Here is a 20,909-nt window from a genome sequence, read left to right on the forward strand (position 1 = left end):
CAGTTCCCCCTTCATGTGTGTGTGGAGGGATATAGAAGCACGGTCTGCACAGACACCTTTGTAACCTGTAATGAATCTCAAGAATATGATGAACAAAAGCTGTTTTAAAACCTGCAAATAATTGTGCATCTGCACTGAGCCTGCGTGCGGGGAGGGCGGGGTATGAATGAAATGAAATAAAATAAATTAAAAAATTCTGTACAGTATTTAGCAGCTGCATCTCTGCACCAGCAGCAATAGCACTAACCCATCTGTCTGCTCCACATCACTCCTTTATAGATCACCTTAACTTAGTTATCTGCAGAGTTAAATTTGATTTCCTTTCAGAAAAGAGTGGGACAATGACTCTTTTACATATCTTTTGTCTGGATGAAAGTGCAAATCAAAGGAAGGGAAGAATATATTGTACAACTGCCCTGTTTTAGCCAGGATAGCTCATGTTTTCATAGCCCTGGACCAAGACAAGCCCCAAAGCCAGATGTCCCATTTTTAAAGTATACCCCTAAAAGATGCTAATTTTGGAAATGATAATTCACTCTCTATATATTGATGCTGCATAGTTTTGGGTGATAGAAAAAAGTCATAATGATTGATCACATCTGCATTCTTACTGAGGTATATAAAGAAACTAGCACTTTTTAAAAAAATAACCCTATTTTTCTCTAATCCCATTCAGATTGAGTCAGAGCTGCAACAAAGGTTTGTGTATATTTGTATTTTTTTAAAAAAAAATGCAGGATGAATTTGGGCAAATCTTTCACATACACTTATTCCTCTTTTTCTGTTGGTAGAGCATCAAGTCAGAAATCAGGTTTTGTTTTTTGTTGGTATTTTTAACATTGTTGTTTTTAAAATTTGCTGAGAAAGTTTTTAAAAAGAAGTATATCTTTGGTGTTGAAGTGGTTGCAGTGTACAGCTTTTCTGCAGTGTTTTGGCCATGGAAGTGGGTCAGTTTTTGTTGTTCAGTCGCACAGTCGAGTCCGACTCTTCGCGACCCCATGGACCAGCTCCCGCCAGGCCCTCCTGTCTTCCGCTGTCCTCTGAAATTGGCTCAATTTCATGTTCGTTGCATCGATGACACTGTCTAACCATCTCATCCTTTGCCGTCCCCGTCTTCTTTGACCTTCAATCTTTCCCAGCATCAGGTCTTCTCCAGTGAGTGCTCCCTTCTCATTTGGTGGCCAAAGTATTTGAGCTTCAGTTTCATTATCTGGCCTTCCAGGGAACAGTCAGGGTTGATTTCTTTTAGGATTGATTGATTTGATCTTTTTGCAGTCCAAGGGACTCTCAAGAGTCTTCTCCAGCACCATAGTTCAAAAGAATCTATTCTTCGGCGTCAGTTATATGAGAGGAAAAATTTCAAGTGTGTGAGGGGAGAGGAGGCTTCCAATAGCCTGCAGTTGGATTCCATTATCAAGTTTTAGGAATATTTCATTGCTAGGCTCTTATTAAGCAGTCTGAAAATGTGTATGCATACTTGGAAGTGAGTTATCACTGAGTTCACTGACACTTAGGCTTGTACCCAGTACCTATTTTCCACCACTGGAAGGACACATGCTCTGGAGAAGAGGGTGATTTCCAGCTCCTATCAGACTTCCATGTTGTGGTTAAATATTGCTCCTGGCACTCAGTGAATCTGTATTCAGACCTCAGTTGGGCTATCGTGAGAGGAGGAAAAAATCTTGTTCCATGAGCTCCATCCCAATCATGGTTGTTGTTGGATACAAGCCATTGTCACAAGTATGCAGAGGACTGCAGGCTTAACATTAAATGGCCTGACCCTTGGTGTCCTAGTATAGCCTCTTAAATTCCTTTCTTCCAGGAGCTATCCACAGCATATATGCACAGGTGGTTCCCCACATTGTTTCCTGATTATATTTCCTGCTACCCTAGCAGCAGTCTATTCTGACTCAAAGAGAGTGGGAGCTCAGGGCAATGTGAATAATACACTGATGCTTTTCTCTTTATTGCCTCATTCATTGCCTAGCCTTGCTTTCCCAAGGTTTTGTTCTTGTTATGAGAGACGTTACAAGTGTGCCCATATACTTCAGACTTCCCTTCTCCTTTTGTGACTGAGGCAGTTCCACCCACTTTCAGTAATCTTTCAGCCTTGGCCACCCACTCAGTTTTCTAATACCATGCTAGGAAAGGATAGGGAGTTACTTCTCAATCACACTGAAGAGCATGCTTTAAGGATACTAACTTTTGCCATATATTTTATATCCTTTAGTACAAAACCCAAGGTAATGCCACAGTACCACCAGATGAGGGGCATTTAGTGGCAATTGACATCTCTTGGAAGTAGAACACCTCACACAATATTATTGTGCTGCACTAAGAGCCTGCTTGACTAATATCAAAATCTTAGTCCACCTGTAACTAAAACAATAAATCAGACTAACATCATATGTCCTCTTTTACACATTGATCCCCCCCCTTTTCTTGTGGTGGTTATAAAATTAATTGGTTTAATTTTTTTTCACCAAAGAAACAGCACCTTTCCCAATAAAATAAAGCACAAATCTTCCAAGCCTTGGGGGCTCTGTTGTGATCCCTAATTCCTCTTCTTTTCTGGCACTGTGAACCTATCCTCTCTCCATCTCTGACAGTTGCTACAGCATTTTCTATATACTTAAATCACAACAATTGCTGCAGATGAGATGCTTATGTACTTCTCTAGAGCAATGGTAAATTTAAAGCTTATTTTGGATTCTAAAGGATGATAGGGTTTACAGCTTCAGGTTGGGGAACTCCTGGAGATTTGGGGGAGGCAGCCTGGGGCATACAGGGACCTCAGTGGGGTACAATGCTATAGAGTCCACCCTCCAAAGCATCCATTTTCCCCCCAGAGGAACTGGCCTCTGTAGTCTGGAGATGAGCTGTAGTTCCAGGGGATCGCCAGATTCCACCTGGAGATTGGCATCCCTATTTGAGCCCCAAACTAATTTAGTCTGGGGAGACAGCAGCCAGCAACAGAACAGTTGTACAGAACCATATTATGCAAGCATACCAAGGGCCCATAAGAAGCAGCCTGACACATCCATTCACACACAGGTTACATGACTGCATAAACTCCTGTGGTTGAATCCCAACCCAATTTGTACATACATATTACTGAAGAAAATGTGTCAAAGGAGTCAAGTTCATGCTTTCCAGCATTTGGCAGGTAAGAACTGCTTCTTCATTGTTGCTCTGAGATCAATGCTCTCAGAGCAGAGTTTTAAAAAATCACTTCCAGGCATTGAAACAGACCCTCCCCCTTCGAAAATGAAAACACCAAATGAGAGATGGCTTTTAATGCTGCCTACAAAGAAGCTTTGAGCCTGCTTGTCAGGCAAGGCGGGGTATAAATACAAATAAGAAATAAATAAATAAATAAATATAAATATAAGCTTTGAAGACACAGTGTCAGCGGACTCTTAAGAACATTTTGCTGGGAGTAAGTCCCACTGAATAGGATTCTGAATTGATTTAGGATGACCCCATGTATCTACTTTTCTCATTACTATCCAGTGTGGTGTAGTTGTTAAGAGCGGCAGAGTCTAATCTGGAGAACTGGGTTTGATTCCCCACTCCTCCAGATGAAGCTTGCTGGGTGAGCTGTGTGCCTGTTGTGGAGATAGGAAGGGAATGTGAGTGTAAGCTAATTTGAGACTCCTTAAGGTAGAGAAAAGTAGGGTATAAAAACCTACTCTTCTTCTGTCCATAAATGGTGCATTTACACAACTATGTGGCTCAGTGGCATGCAGAAAGTCCCAGGTTCAATTCCTGACATTGCCAGTTAAAAGGATTAGGGTCTACCTGACACCCTGGGGAGCCATTGCCAGTCTGAGTAAACAATACTGACCTTGATGGACTAGTTATCTGATTCCATATACAGCACCTTCATGAGACCATGTGTCCACAAAATGTCTGTCTGGAGCTTCCACTCTGTGTCAAGCAATTGGTAATAGAGTTTCACACATGCTGGCCATGAAGAGGGGGAAATCACATGTAGTATGGTCATGATTTGAAAGGGCCATGTAGACTACCATAAAACTCCATTTCAAACCAGCAAAATAATTTCTGGATGTAAAATGCAAGAGACTAAGGTTCATGTCCTCTTTCACTTACAGTTAGGGGCAAAGCCCTCAGCTTCAGTTCTGCATTCCCATATGAACCTGCCAAACTCTCGTCATCTTTGGAGGCCTTGTTTTGGGTGCTCATGCCACCTGAGGCTAGATGGGTGGCAACCAAGGAAGGGCATAAATGGTCATGGTGCCAAAAATTTGGAACTCTTTCTCCAGGGAGATTCATCTGTTTGTCTTCCTCTATCACTGTCTTCCTCCATTGGGAGAAGATGTGGTTTTATTTCTTGTTTTTTAAAATTCCCTCATTAACTCTTATTAGCTCTTGTCCATGTTTGTGTGTGTTTCTGTGTTCATATTTTTTCAGTGTTTATATTTTATTTAATTATTTTAAATTGTATATATGTGTGTGTATTTCAAATGCTTTTTAATGTCTGAAATGCTCAAATGTTTTGTTTTAATGTTCACCACCCTGGAAACTCTGAACTGTGTGGTAAGGCAGCATAGTAATGTTTTTAAAAAATAAATCTAAAAAACAGGAATAATAATCTCACAGTGCTTTGTGTCAATGAATAAGGATAGACTACACATTGTAAACTTGGGAGTGCTACATATACCCTAATACTAACTGAGTATAATTTGTCTGCCTTTGCATGCAGAGTGATTGATAAGCCTATGTGCTTCATACAGTGCTGAAATAAAGACTGAGAAATTCTGTAACTTAGCATAACTCTATGTTTCACAAAGTGAAAAGTGAAGTTACAGAAATGCAGGGGGAAAACATGGCAGGCAGAAAAGCTAAGTGTTAATCATAAAGGTCATGTACCAAGAATTGGGTCACTTTCAAAAGACTAATTATATATGCAAATTAAATTGGAAAAGGATATTATCCTGTTTGTACTTTTGATATGAAGTCAGACATTCTCAAAATAATTGATGATCTGCAAACAGAGCCTGTTAAAATTTGGGTTTAAAGATGGAAACCTGATAGGCACATTAGAAGAGCAGATGAAAATCAGAATAGAGTTTAACGTAGGTTTGCCAGGTTGCTGCTTCAGGCAGGGGACTCTCCAGCAATGTTCCCTCTAAGCTGTGGGGTCTTGTGAGCAAAAATTCTACTTTGTGAGCTACTGGCATTAAAGTTGTGAGCAAGAGATTTCGCTGCTGGATAAGCTAGTTTGCTCTGGAGCCCTCCTTCCTGAGCCAAGAAAAAAATGTGTGAGCCAGAGGCTCAAAAATTGTGAGCTAGCTCACACTAACTCAGCTTAGAGGGAACACTGCTCTCCAGTCCCTGGCTAGCACTTCCCATTGCTGCTCAGTTGGGTAGCAGGAAAAATGGAGGGGGGAATGGGGAGGGTGATTGCCAGTGTCCTCATAATATGATGTCACTTCCAGCTATATGATGTCATTGCATCACCAGAAGAAGAGGAGGGCAATGGTGGCAGCCCAAACACTGCTAGTTCTCACTGCTCACCTTCCTTGGTCACCCAGGAGGAGGAGCAGGGGGACTGAAGAAAGTGATGACAGTGGTGGCAACCAGTGTTCCCTCTAAGCTGAGTTAGTGTGAGCTAGCTCACAGTTTTCTAGCCTCCGGCTCACCCATTTTTGTCTTAGCTCAGGAAGGAGGGCTCCAGAGCAAACTAAATTATGCAGTAGCCAGATTGCTCGCTCACAACTTTAGTGCCAGTAGCTCACAAAGTAGAATTCTTGCTCACAAGAGTCCACAGCTTAGAGGGAGCATTGGTGGCAACCCAAATGCTGCCATCAGTCAGGCTCACCTTCTTTGGCTGCCTTTTTCTTTTCCCCTCCAGCAGTCTTCCCCCTATCCAGCAAAAGAAACTACTTGGAAACTTCCAAGAATGGTAGCCATCTCATGACACACCATCATCAGATTTCTCTTTTTTTAAAAATTCAGGATTTCAAAATCTTTGCCCCCAGTGTTAAGGTTTTTTCCATCCTGGGGATTGTCCCGAGTATATAGAAAGATCTTCCATTTCACCTCTCTGGTAATGTTGAAAGGTTATCTAAACAATATTCTTCGTACACCAGCAAAATAATGGTTCACATCTTTGTTTACATTTTAAAATTCTAAGCTGGAACATAAGAAGAGCCTTGTTGGATCAGACAGTTCATCCATCTAGTCCAGTATTCTGTCTCACACAGTAGCCAACCAGTTCCTTGGAGATCTAACAACAGGGCATAGAGGCCAAGGCTGTATACTTTTGTTGCCTCTTGGCACTGGTATTCAGAGGTTTAATGCAATGGAAGGCGGAGGTTCCATTTAGTCACCATGGCTAGTAGCTACTGATAAACCTGTTCTTCGTGGATCTGTCTAATCCCCTTTTAAAGCTGTCTATTCTTGTGGTTATCACTACATCCTCTGGCAGCAAATTCCACATTTCAATCACTCACTGGCCCTTTCTGTACAGTGAACACAGAAGCAAAAAATTCACTGAGTTTCTCTGCTGTCTCCCCATCTTCCTTTATCAATCCCATTATTCCTTGGTCATCCAGAGACCCCACTGCTCCTTTGTCTGGTTTCCTGCTCCAGATGTATTTAAAGAAATGTTTATTGTTTGTCTTGATGCTTTCAATTTATTGCGACAGATCTGCCACTTTTTAAAAGGCTTTTTACTTTTTATCACTTCCTTGACTTTCATTGTTAACCATGCAGACAATCTTTTAGATGTGGCAGTGCCTTTCCTAACCTGGGGAATGCATTCTATCTAGGCTTCAATTAGTGTGGTTTTAAATAACTTCCAAACATCTTCTTGGGATCTGACTTGCTTGTGTCCCCCTTTCAGCTTCCTTTTAACTATTCCCCTCATTTTTGTAAAAGCCCTTCTTTTGAAATAAAATGTTACAGTTTTGGACATTAGGGATAACTTTGTATTGTCATGAATGCTGAACTTAATAGCATTGCTCTAAGTGTTCACAACTGGTGCAACAACCTCTATGTCATTCACCAGGTCTTGAGCCCCACTCAGAACCAAGTCCAAGATCACTAACCTCCTTATTGACTCTGTGACCATCTCATTTATATGGCATGATTCAAGCACACATTTACCCAGTCAATGTAAGGGTAACTGAAGACTCCCAGTATAATAACATTATCTGCTTTTATTGTGTAGTGGGTTAGACACATGTAGAAACCACAGAGACTGATGTAGTGATCAGCATGGTTTACTGGTACACAACTAGAACACAGAATACCGGCCAGGTGGCCAACTATATACAGTACCTGGGAACCCCTCTAGATCCTATTGGTGGGTTTAAACCTCCCGCCAAAGTCCCTATTGGTTCCCCAAGGAAAGTCCAGGAGTCTAGTACCTATTGTTCCTAGGGAGTTAAGCTCAGCAGTGAATCGCTGGCGCCTAGTGGCAGTCAGCGGAAATAACAGCTTTAGTCACCACCCTTATTTCCTTTTCAATCTCAAGATTAGTCTCAAGGATTTGATCAGGTGGGAGATAGTATACCTCCACTTTTAAGTAACCCTTAGGGACCAGTATTTCCACCCATATCGCTTCTGTCGTGGAGTTCATTCCACAAATGCTTTCTAACTTGTTTGATGTTATGCCTCTAAATTGTCATTTAACAATAATCATTCCAGCTCCACAATTTTGGCTTAGAGACTTCTAGCACTGGCATATAGACACCTATAACATGTTTCCCTCTCCAGCAACTCTCACTTCTCTCCTCTTCTTTGTCTCCACACATAGCCCTCCTTCCCTCACTCCCAAGCTCTTTATATTCCTATCAATACTACCCTAAGTGTTTACACAATCATCCCTTTGGAATGACCTCTCTTGAACTGGAGGCTCCCCAACTCCTATTAGCTTTCCCTTGGGATTAGTTTAAAAGCTACTCTGCTACTTTTTTGGTATTAAGTGCATATACTGTTGCTAAGGAGAAACTTCTTGCTAAACGGTTGTTAAAATATTCAGCCACTTGTGATGTAAAGCCTGTATGGTCAATGTGCCTTTTTTTTTTTTTGCTTTTTAAAATTCTTAAATGTTTTTGGTATGTTGCTTATGGGCTGTTAAACTTGAATAAACAATATTAAGTGCCAGCAGTGTGGTTCCATTTGGTTCAAGTGAAGCTCATCTCCTTTGTACAGGTTTGACTTGTCCCAGAAAGTTCCCCAGTGCCTAACAAATCTAAACCCTTCCTCCCAGTACCACTTTCTCATCCCTGCATTGAGACCCTTGATCTGTGCCTGTCATGTCCATTGCTTCTTGTCCTTTTGTCACAAGACAGGATGAACAAATATTTTCCAGCCTCCTAACATGATTTGTTATGAATGTTCCCTATAGCTCTTCCGAAAAAAAATTCCGAATTTCTAGAAAATATTGTGCATTGCATATTTTGGTGAGTGACAAACTTCACCTCACATTTTATTTGTGTGAAGCCATTGTTGTAGAGCTGCTAGGTTTTTGTTATTCATTAATAGAATGCCCTACGGTACATATGTGCCATCAAGTCATAACCAACTTATGGTGGTCTCTCATCCAAGTACTGACCCTGCTTAGCTTCTCAGATCAAGGTATATCATGCCACTTTCCCTCCACAGATGACATTACACATGATGAAATCAGTGCATGTAGAAGAGGAATGAACAGAAGAATTCTGGCTCTGCAAGCACAGAGTCTAGGCACACAGGCTCTGTCCCCATGACTAAAAAAGTTTTTTGTGTGTGTTTTGATGCACACAGGTGTCGAGCTCACAGCTGGTGATTACATAGAGGAGGCAGTGCACTCCTGCCCACCCCCCATCTATGCATACTGATTTCAACTATGGCCTTTATTTTCCCCCAACTCAGCCTGTCCTCCCTTGCTTCTTAAAGCCAAACTGAATTTTACAGTTTTTAAAGAGCTGGGACTGGGTTCTCTGGACTGAATTCATGTTCCTTGCAGCTACACAGCAGCTGCAGGGAATAATTTCTTTTAAAAAGGAGTGCCAAAACAGGCTCACAATGGCACCACAGGGGAAGAAAGAGCTCCTGCTTCCCTCAAAAGCTGCATTCCCACATGAAAACCATGCTGGGGGAGAATTATTCCCCTGATTTTGCCACTCCAAATGCATACTCCAATGCAGTTTGCCCTGGACCCAGCTCTTTAAAAACTGTAAGAAGAGCTGAGTTGGGGGGGGGGGGTTTATACTCCGCTTTTCACTACCTGAAGGGACTGTGGTGGCTCAGAGGTTAAGATGCTGAGCTGCAGACCGGAAGGTCAGTAGTTCAGCAGTTCGAAACCCAAGTGCCACATGACGGAGTGAGCTCTCGTCTCTGGCCCCAGCTCGAAAGCATTTCGAAAGCAAGAAATTGCAAGTAGATAAATAGGCACCACTTCGGTGGGAAGGTAACAGTGTTCCGTGTGCCTTGGCATCTAGTCATGCCGGCCACATGACCATGGAAACGTCTTCGGACAGCATTAGCTCTTTGGCTTGGATATGGAGATGAGCACCGCATCCCTAGAGTCGGATTCAACTGGCTTTCGAGCAAGGGAAACCTTTACTTTTCACTACCTGAAGGAGTCTCAAAGTGGCTTACAGTTGCCTTCCCTTCCTCTCCCCACAACAGATACCCTGTGAGGTGGGGGGGGCCGAGTGAGAGAACTGTGACTGACCCAAGGTCACCCAGCTGGTTTCATGTGGAGGTTGGGGAATCAAACCCGGTTCTCCAGATTAGAGTCTGCCACACTGGTGTAGTGTAACATTTAGTTTGACCCACATAGGTACAAGAAAATTGTTTCTGTTGCCTGTCTAGCTTGCACATTATTCCAGTTAATGCAATAACTCTGACAAAGACGTTTTTTACTTACATAGAAATAGAAAGTTTTCAGAAAGCCACTGAGACAGGGAAATGGTTGTTCAAAGAGAAAAATGTGGGGAAAGAAATGCCAGAAATCTCATCCTATCTGATGAAAATACAAACTAACTGTTTGAGTTGGGCAACAATCCTAAGAGTTAGACTATTTACTGAATCATTGCCTCTCTGCTTCCTTTGCCACCTCCTGCTGCCAAAGAAAATACAAAACCAGGCAACAAAAACAAGGATCAATTTTTTTTACTTGCTATCTAAAGTCAAAAATAATGTTGTTCTGATTTGCTGTAAGCCTGCCTTTTCCACAAAAGTGAGTTAAGCACACTGACTGCATCAGTTACAGCCATAACTTTAAGATAAATATTAAATTTCATATCATAACATTTTTTAAAATATGCTAGTGGTGTGCAACACCCAGGGTCAAAGTCCATGGCCACAAGTAAATATGTACAAAAATTCTCCATATCATCAATTAAAAAGAAAATTAGTCCAGAGGCCAAAGTGAGTAGGATCCTTTTTTAAATAGTTTTTGATAAACAATGTTTTAGAACAATTTTCTACTCTTTTCACAAAATGTATAGACGAAATACTTTACTTTTTGAAAAACAGTCATGATGTAGGAGTATTAATTGTGAATTATTTAGGTTTTCAGAAAGTCTTTACTAAAGTCTGTCATATGTGGCCATTAATTTGTACACTTTAGATCTGAAACATGAGTTAGAAAAAATAAGTTAATTGTAACATCTCCTCAAAAATTAAGACTATATTGATCAATTTCCCTCATTTCAAAAAAAGGTAGGAGCTAAATTATGTTAATATCAGCCTCACATATTTATGACAACTCTCTCTTGATATAGATTTTCTTTGGTCATCAAATGCCCTGGTCACATGGGAGGCTTTGATCTGTGAGAGGGATGGATCGGGGGCGCAGCAAGCGGGTGCGATCACACTGCAACATCTGGGAAGTGGCACGTACCCGTCCCTGATCTGTCTCTTCCGGCCAAAGATGCGGATAACCCCCCCAAAAAACACGACTACTTACCTGAAAATCCGCAGCTGGGGCAGCCGTGGGATCACCGGCGCGCCCATCTCCGGCAGCATGCAAGGCCCCTGGCCAAACTGCGCAGGCGTGCACATGCACAGTGGACTGCCTTGCTCACCGATCTGTGGCTTCCCCCCCCCCGGTATCTGATGGTGCCGGGGAGCAACTGCACGGTGGCTCGGGGGATCTGTCTGATCCCACCACCGCGTCTCTTTTGATGCAGCCGCAGCTTTTCCCCCAGTGTGACCGGGGCCATAGATTTCCAGAGGCCATGAAATACCTCAGCACAAGCCCTTAAAGTTTTCCATGTTCGCATATTCCAGAACTATTGCGCCACCTGTGACATGAGTATGTGAGTAACAGCTGTGAATTGTGTGTGTGGTTTTTTCTGCAGGTAGAATTTTTTGTTTTATTCTGGCTATATGTAATGCTGATGTTATTTTAAACACTCATGTAGCCCTAGGTTGGGGCAGAACCAATTCTGAATCCTCACTCTGTTGGCATATTGTATTATATGTATGCAAGATGACAGCCAATGATGCACACATGTCAGATTAAACTGATCTGGGTGACAGGTAAGACTGTCATGTGACAGGGTCACCAGATGCAAGTTGCACTAGGTTGCATCAGCTAATTAACTATGTCACCATGAGTTGGCAAAATGACTCTGATTGGTGCAAGTACTGTATATATGTAATGTAGTCCAGAGGCAAGTGTTCCACACCAGTGGAAGAGTGTATTGCGAAGCACCTTGTCGGTCAGTTCTATGAACCTGGGATACCGCATGGTGGAAAGGACTGTGTAAATAACTGTAAATAAAAGCCACTGTATATAGCTCAGATACAGCATCCTGATATCATTATTATTCAGACGTTCTGCGCATGCCGTCAAGTTGTGTGCCATTGGAGTCCTGCTTAATACATGTCTGAGAGAGAGAGTTTGGACCTCCTAAAAAAGTTACTCACCTGAGGTTATTTGAACTATTTATTCCAGATGTGAATTGGACATTTTTCTGATTAAAAATTTCCCGGAAAACCCACATCAGTAATGGCACCCTGGAGACATGTATTCCAGCATAAATTTGCGTGAGTATCCTGAAGCAGCCACTGGAGTCCTGCTTAACACATGTTTTAGAGAGAGACTTTGGACCTCCTCAGAAAAAGCACCTTCGCTTTCGGAACGCCCTTGAGGAGTAAACCCCGCTGAGCTGGAGGGTGAAACAACCACAGAGAGAGCCTGCACACACTGCCAGAGAATAACCTGACCCTCCTTCTCTTGGCCTATATTTTCTCCCCAGCTCCCGGGCGGGAGACGGGAAGCGAACTCAAGGGGGAAGAGAAAGTCAAGAGTCCAATGGCACCTTTAAGACCAAACCGGCTCCCCGCCTCGAGGGGGAAGAAGAAGCCTCCTTTTCCCATCATCCCTTGCAGCAACGGCGCGGGCTGCGGGAATGAGGTAAAAGTGGGCGGGGGCGGCGAGCGCGAGCGGAGGCCAGCAGCGCCCAGGCGGAACGAGGGCAACGCAGCCGGCGAACAGGCCGCACCGAAGCGAGCGCCAAGAAGTCGGAGGAGGGGGCGAGACGGGAGCCGGGCCCAACCGCCCCGGGAACCAGCTCAGCCAACCCCATCTCCATTTCCACGCCGCCTCAGCAGCAGCGCCGCCGCCGCCATCTCTTGCTCTGCCCCGCCATGGCCGAGACGAAGGTGAGGCGAGGGAAAGCGGGACAAAGCCCGAGCCGGGCCCTGGACTCTGGCGCATCCCAGAATTTCACAAGGGACGCAAGCTTGCTGACTGACTCTCAGCCAGCTAGTCCAGCACACGTGAGTTTGGCTGATGGTGCACCAGCATCAGCAAATGTGCAAGGAACAATTTATTTTCATTGTTTGAATCATGCTTTTGAAAATGTGTTATGCGTTCCTAGCCTCCAACACAACTTATTAAGCATCGGTGAATTAACTAAAGCTGGGTTCAGGGTAACATTTACTGAACAGCAATGTGTGATACAGAAGGCAGATAAGGTCCTTGCCACTGGCAAAGTGGAGAATGGTGTATATATTCTTGATAACGTTCCAGGGCAAGTGAAAACTGTAATTAGCAATCAAGCATTGCATGATGAATGTATCCACATGTACCATAGAAGGCTGGGGCACATGTCATTCTCAACATTAGAGAAAACGTTTGCATGTCTAGGGCATGATAGGTTAAAGAAATGCCAAATGTACTTAGACTGTGATATATGCAAGCAGAGTAAATCACGCACACACCCAGTAGCTAAGGCTAGTCAAAGGTCCACAGATAAAGTATTGGCCCTAGTACACGCCGACGTAATAGGACCCTATCAAAATAGCTTATCGGGTAAACGATATGGGCTTTTGATTGTTGACGACCACAGCAGGTACTGTTGGTCATTTCCTATGCAGAGGAAATCAGAGGTATGTGAATTAATTAAGACATGGGCAAAAAAGGTGCAAAAACAGTTAGGAACAGAAATTCAGCAGCTTCAAACTGATTTTGGAGGTGAATTTATGGCTACTGATTTGCAAAAATGGTTAAAGGCACAAGGTATTGAACACAGAGTGGCTAATACAGCCTGTCCTCAGGAAAATAGCATTGTGGAAAGACGAGCAGGAATTATACAAACGGTGATGCACTCTATGTTATTAGATTCTGGTTTACCAAAGTCCTTTTGGGCAGAGTGCTTGAGATGTGCCACCTACAATGTCAACAGAGTTTGGTGTAGAACAATTGAAGACATTCCCTATAGGGCTCTCTATGGTAAAAATCCTTCTTTGAAGCACCTAAGAATTTTTGGGTCAAAGGCATGGGTGAACATACCTTTAAAGCAAAGAAGAAAGGGAGGTCCCAGGGCACAAAAATTAACTTTCATTGGTTATCAAACTGGAATGAAAGCATATCGTTTTGTGAACGCTCACAACATGTTGGTATTCAGCAGGTCTGCAAATTTTTGCGAGAATGCCAACTGGTCACACATTCATGCTAATGAAACTCCCCAGCAGATCATGTTACCAATTACTGACAGTACAGGGGGAACAGAGGTGAAGCAGGAAGGTGCCGAAGCAGCACCGCAAGTCTCTGATACTGGTTCAGGTTCTCCACAAATACCCAGAGTGTCTACAAGAATTACTAAGGGAATACCACCTCAGAGATATGGTATAAATAATGTATTTGTAAAGGTACCTGAAACATACACTGAAGTGTTATCTCTAGCAGCTACCGAACGCCAGGCTTGGGAAGCAGCAATGCAAACTGAGTATCAGTCTCTCAGAGCACACGAGGTATTTACTCCCACTGAGTTGCCTAGGGAACGGAAGGCAATTGGGTGTCGATGGCTCTACAAGTTAAAACACAAGCCGAATGGTGAGGTGCTCTACAAAGCACGTCTGGTCGGTAAAGGCTTTGATCAGAGGCAATATCAAGATTATGATGAAACTTTTCAAAGCACGGTCAGAAATGAAACAATAAGGGTTGCTCTGGCTGCGGCTGCAGCAAAGGGGATGAGAGTGAGACACTTTGATATTGAAACCGCGTACTTGAATGCTCCTTTGAAAGAGGAAATTTACATGGAACAGATACCTGGGTTTCATTCAGGGTCTGATACATCTGTTCTAAGGTTAAACAAAGCTCTTTACGGGTTAAAGCAGAGCGCGTTTGAATGGGGACGATGTCTTCATAATGCTCTGGTAAATAAAGGTTTCAAACAGAGTATAGCTGATCCATGTTTATACAGCAAAGAGTTAAAAGGACAGCTTTACTGGCTCTTTTATTATGTAGATGACCTTTGTTTATTGTACACGTCACAACAACAATTGGACTGGTTTACAGAAACATTAAGATCAGTGTTTAACATGAAGGATCTGGGCGAAATACAGAGTTATCTGGGTGTACAGATAAGCAAGAATGAACAAGGTAATTACACTCTTTGCCAAGAGCAAAAGATCTTGCAGCTCATTGAAAGGTTTGGCATGAGTGAAGCTCACGTTACTGAGACGCCTGTAACAGTAAACTACCTAAAAGAGGAGCAGGGAGAAATGTTTCCTCACAAACAGTTATATCAATCGTTGGTTGGGTCTCTACTGTATTTGTCATGCTGCACAAGGCCAGATATCTCTATAGCTGTGCATTGGTTGTGTCAACAATGTCAATGTCCTTATCAAAGAGACTGGGTTGCAGCAAAAAGAGTGCTCCGGTACCTTAAGGGCACAGCAAGTGAAAAATTAGTGCTAAAGGTGGATGCACAAACAGACGGTCTGTCAGCCTTCAGTGATGCAAGTTGGGGGGAAAGGCCGGATTCAAGGTCGACCACAGGGTTCACAATTTCTGTATTAGGTGCCCTGGTGGGATGGAAATCAATCAAACAGGCACATATTTCATTAAGTTCCTGTGAATCGGAATTCTCCGCTATAAGTGATGTGATTATTCAGTTGGAATGGTTTCACCAATTATTAAAAGACTTTTACATAAAGTGTGATTTACCTATCAAGGTTTTTTGTGACAGCTTGGCAGCTGCTCAGTTGGCTAAAAATCAAGGGGTAAAAACCAGAAGTAAACACATCACAATCAGGTATCAGAATGTAAGGGTTGCTGTGTGTACAAATTTTATAAACATTCAGTACTGTAATTCTGAGGATAACCTGGCTGATTTATTTACAAAGTGTGTACCTGTAAATAGATTTAAAGTGTTAAAAAGTAAACTATCATTTGTATAGGCTGTATCTTGGGAGGCGTGTTGGCATATTGTATTATATGTATGCAAGATGACAGCCAATGATGCACACATGTCAGATTAAACTGATCTGGGTGACAGGTAAGACTGTCATGTGACAGGGTCACCAGATGCAAGTTGCACTAGGTTGCATCAGCTAATTAACTATGTCACCATGAGTTGGCAAAATGACTCTGATTGGTGCAAGTACTGTATATATGTAATGTAGTCCAGAGGCAAGTGTTCCACACCAGTGGAAGAGTGTATTGCGAAGCACCTTGTCGGTCAGTTCTATGAACCTGGGATACCGCATGGTGGAATGGACTGTGTAAATAACTGTAAATAAAAGCCACTGTATATAGCTCAGATACAGCATCCTGATATCATTATTATTCAGACGTTCTGCGCATGCCGTCAAATTGGCTTGCCGTCAAATTGACTTTGGGCCCATGCCGTCAAATTGACTTTGGGCATGCCGTCAAATTGACTTTGGGCCCATCACACATTTTCAGCCTAACCTACTTTACAGGGTTGTTGTGAGGATAAAATGGAAGATAGGAGAATGATGTAAGCCAATTTGGATACTCATTGGAGAGAAAGGGCAAATGAGGTGAAATAAATAATTGATATAGAAACTGGATACTCTGAAAAGTTGTTCAGATTAATCTGATCCAGCTTTCCCAATACCAAAATGGTTTGGTGAAGAAAGGTTATTGTGCTGACCTTTCAATACCAGCTCCAGGTTTTTGTAGGCCCTGGGTGAGAGAGTATAACTGGGGCCCCTTTCCCATACTGAGTCCCTGTTGGGAAGAAAGACAGGGTACAAATGAAGTAAGGATCTCAAAAGAACCCTGAGAGGAAGATTAGAAAAAAGCTGTAGTGACTTGGTCAAGATTACACAATGAGCCTAGATTAAGGCTGAGTGTTGAACCTAGCCTCAAAGGCCCATGTCTAACATTATTATCAAGTGGTTCTCAGTATGGGTGTGCATTTGGCATAAACCGAGCTGAGAAAATACCAGAAAAATAGCTTATTGATATTTTTTAGGTATTTTTAAAGCTGGTTACCAAGTGGGGCTGCATTTTGGCTATCCAAAATGGCCAAGCCCTGAAAATGCCAAAATATTTTGGATTTTCAGGGCCACCGGATAGCCGAATTTAAAGGGCATTTAAAGGGATTGCCTTCTCCAAATTGTGCAACTCTGTGGTGAGCAATGTTCCCTCTAAGCCGCACAGTCTTGTGAGCAAAAATTCTACTTTGTGAGCTACTGGCATTAAAGTTGTGAGTGAGTGATTGGGCTACTGCATAAATCAGTTTGCTCTGGAGCCCTCCTTCCTGAGCCAAGACAAAAATATGTGAGTTGGAGGCTAAAAAACTGTGAGCTAGCTCACACTAACTCAGCTTAGAGGGAACACTGGTGGTGAGTTCACCTGGAAGGCATTTAAAGGGACCACAATCCCTTTAAATGCCTTCCCCCTCTCCATTGGTTTTAGTGGAGGATGGGACACCTTCTTCTGGGGCCCACAGAACTGGACTATAATGGTCCCCATAGGGTATAATGGAGCTGAAAAAAAATCCAGCTTTCTTGAATATTTACTGAATCTGAATACTATACCGGTATTGGGATTTGGGAATCTCAGGAAATACCAATACTTTTTGGGTTCAATATACCCAAACCCGAAAAATACTGGGGTTTTTTTACACATCCCTCGTTCTCACTAATCACTATTCAATTCCAGTATAGCACATGCTGTAAGTAAACCAGTGCAAAGGCCAGTAATTACTGAACAGTGTTTTGTTACAATATGGAAAAGGATGTGATTGCATGCTGTTTTGTTTAGAATGTAAAAATCAGATCTCATGGGCAATGCTGGCTCATTATTTATTTATTTATTTCTCAAATTTCTACCCTGCCCTCCCAGCCAAGGCCGGCTCAGGGTGGCTTACATTAAAAAATAAACAGAAGCAATAGAAAAAGGCCCAATTTGTTAGGGCTAACAGTCACAGCTAGATTTTGAATTTTATTTTAAAAAAGTGGTTTCCTAAGGATTTGATCACAGATCTGCAATTTAGAATTACCTCATAATGTACTGTGTCAGAAATGTGTCAGAAAATCTCTGTTGTTTTTGTGTACAAATCTTGGAGCTTCATCAAGTAGTACCAAGTCATCTCAGCACTGTGTCAGCTTTTCACTCTCAAAGGTATTGGCAGAGGTACCTGAATTCTGCCCTGAGCCCGTTCGCAGGGAGGGCGGGGTATAAATGCAATAAAATAAATAAATAAATAAATTCCTGGTCTTTACCAGCATAGACTGAATACACCTGGTCCCAGAGTGGAATGACAGCTTCTGGAAGTAGCAGAAGTGTTCTGCAACTGGAATTAGAGGTCACAGAGAGGACTGATAGCCCCTAGGAATAGAAGAAGTGCTTTGGAACTGGAACTTTCCAGGTCCCAGGGGTCTGTCATTCCACTTCGGGGGCAGTCATTCCAGGACCAGAACACTTAATGGTACTCCCAGGGGGCCATCCTTCCTGGCCCAGAGCACTTTTGCTTCTCTCAGGGGCCATCATTTCACTCTGGGACCTATCATTCCAGTACCAGGACAGTTCTGCTATTCCCAGGGACCATCATTATGTTCTGGATCCTATCATTCTAGTTCCAGAGCAGTTTATCTGGGTCCAGAGACCTTCATCCAAAATCCATTCTGCATTTTCATTGCACCTTTTTTTATGTGTGTGCTGTAATGTATTTCAATGGAGCCTACAAAATTCAATTGGCATTCCTTTCTCCCTTTATACTCAGTGGGCCTTAAAGCCTCTCCAATTATTCTCAATGGGCAATCCTGTCCTTTGTTTTAGTACATCTTGCAGCAAATACACCAGATCCTCTCAAGCACACAGGAGGAAATGCTGTGTGCAGACAGATGACTGTGTTTGGAAAACTAGGGAGAGGGGAGAGAGCCAGGGAGGGGTACAGTGGAGCTGGGAAAGAAGGGACCTCTCCCCCACCTTCAGCTGATTCCTTCAGACTCCTTCCTTCACTCACAAAAGCTGTCACTGTGAGTGGACCCACTGGTACCTCTCATTGGTTGGCAAGTGACCACCTAAGCCTACCCCAATGCTTGTAGTGTTTGGAACATACTTTACTTGATAGTTTCATTCAGGGCTCTTTTTGTAGAAAAAGCCCAGCAGGAACTCATTAGCATAACAGGCCACACCCAACAGCAGAAACTCATTAGCATATTAGGCCACACCCCTGACAGCACAGCTCATTAGCACATTAGGCCACACCCCCATGTTACCAGAAGTGTTGTCATCCAGCCACACCCACCTTTCCCTTCTTATTCTGTTTACCTTGTTTGTTGTCAAAATCCAGGGCTTTTTTTGTAGCAGGAACTCCTTTGCATGTTAGGCCATGCACCCCTAATGTAGCCAATCCTAATTAGTTTCTGCTATTGGGTGTGGCCTATTATGCTAATGAGTTCCTGCTGGGCGTGGCCAACTCAGGAGCCAGCCGGAACTCCGTTCCTGTGCGTTCCTGCCCAAAAATAGCCCTGGTTTCATTTTCTCAAAAGAATTTAATATCTCTTAAATAGAATGAATGCAATTTAATATAGTTGACACATGTTACACACTTCAGATTAAGGTTGGTATTCTATATTTGAAAAGAACATTTGTCAAAAAGGCAGAAGAAAAAGGTTGACATGGCATTTTATATTTAATCAATGATCTTGAGAAACTAAAAATAAATCTATATTTTCTTATATCAGTGAAGATGTAAGTTTGCTGATGTGAGGAAGAAATCAGAAAATGCCCTTGAGCTTTTGGTCACAGCATATGAAAAGGCACCCCCCACAAAAAAACCCCAACCCTAATTGCAACTGGTCTCTTTATGGGGAAAAAGCAGTCTTCTTGGACCAGGTATAAAAGGTGAAGGGCTTGATTTGCTCAATAAAAGGTGCCACTTGGAGTGTATGTGTAAGTGTTTAGAGAGTTTTTGATCCCTTACAAAATAATTTGTATTCTTTTAGACATTAAATATTTGTTATCCTAGCAAAAAGTGACCAAAGGGCCAGGAAACCACAAAAAATAATAATAAATTGGCCTATTTTCACTATTGCAGAAGGTTAGCAGAAGGATAACTCCTAAAGTTCATTAAAGACCCAAACTTTTCTTAAAAATGGGATTTCAATCCTTATACCACAAATCTGCTACTGCAGGTCACATTGAAATTAAACAGGCTTGTAGTGCTGAAAGATATGATGGGCTGGATGGAGCTTTTGTCATACAATTTGTTTTAAGTTAGATTAAATTAGTTACTTCTAGACAGGTTTATGCTCAAAGAGACCTCATTGAATGTAGTGTGAGTGAGCAACAGTATGCAATATGAATATTAACAGATGTGTACAAGGAAGACACATGAACTCCAACTCCACCAAACACCAAACTAACAATAGTATCTCAAGAGGGATCTAATATGCTACTGAACTTTTTAAAAAAGTAATGAAGATATAAAAATGTTATAATGGAAGTATTTATCATTCTGCCTAGTGATGTCACCTTCTAAACTTTCTCCAAACCATCAACTACTGCTTGCATTCAGAACTGGAAAAATAGACCACAATGATGTTGCCCACTTGACAGGGTACATATTAACTAACCATTGCAGAGGGTGCGATTTTGTGTATGTATGCAAGAAATGTCATTTTTTACTGGTATTAGGAGACTCATGGCTGTGGTGGCAGTAAGCAGAAATGCTCCCTGCTCCTTTATAAGACAGTTCTGGGTGAAGGTCAATAAACAACTGTTGGGAAGGCAATTCTCCATGATCTTTTCATTTGAGAGCTTCACACCCACCTCCTTCACTCAGTGAGCTTGCTAAGCTCTCAATGTGGGACTGTTTGAGTAGTCTTCTGTGTAGGCACAAAACCCTCCCTCCTGCCCTGCTGTGAAGTCTCTGGAACCTTAGTTTCTTGGGGTCTCTCTTAGGTTCTTGGGGTCAGCATGAGAACTGAGAGAGTACCACCCATCCTCCTGGTCATGTGATGGCTTTGACGGGGAAGCACCAGAAGAATGGGCCTACTAGCCTACTCGAAAGCTTTGGAATTTTTATATATATTTTTTTTCTGTGGCTGGCCTGCACACATGCAAGTAAAGGTCTTGTGGAGTTTTTATTCCTTTTTAGGTTTCCAAATGGTTCCACCTTTGTATTTGTAAAAAAGAAGATACATTAAGTAGATGTCTGAAAAGCAGGAAT

The 20,909-nt window shown here is 42.4% G+C and overlaps 1 protein-coding gene across 1 annotated transcript in view; it reads right to left on the reverse strand.

Moving 5' to 3' along the window:
• Nucleotides 1-266, reverse strand: part of LOC107106121 (interleukin-1 receptor accessory protein-like 1) — an 83,922-nt gene extending 83,656 nt beyond the window's left edge. Inside the window, exon 1 of the mRNA XM_015406212.1 lies at nucleotides 248-266. Coding sequence (XP_015261698.1) covers nucleotides 248-266 — 19 coding nt within the window. The remainder of the gene's footprint in view (nucleotides 1-247) is intronic.
• Nucleotides 267-20,909: the final 20,643 nt, after the last annotated feature.

The sequence above is a fragment of the Gekko japonicus genome, unplaced genomic scaffold (genome assembly GCF_001447785.1).
Source record: "Gekko japonicus isolate JY-2015 unplaced genomic scaffold, Gekko_japonicus_V1.1 scaffold1231, whole genome shotgun sequence".
In the NCBI taxonomy this organism is placed as follows: domain Eukaryota; kingdom Metazoa; phylum Chordata; class Lepidosauria; order Squamata; family Gekkonidae; genus Gekko; species Gekko japonicus.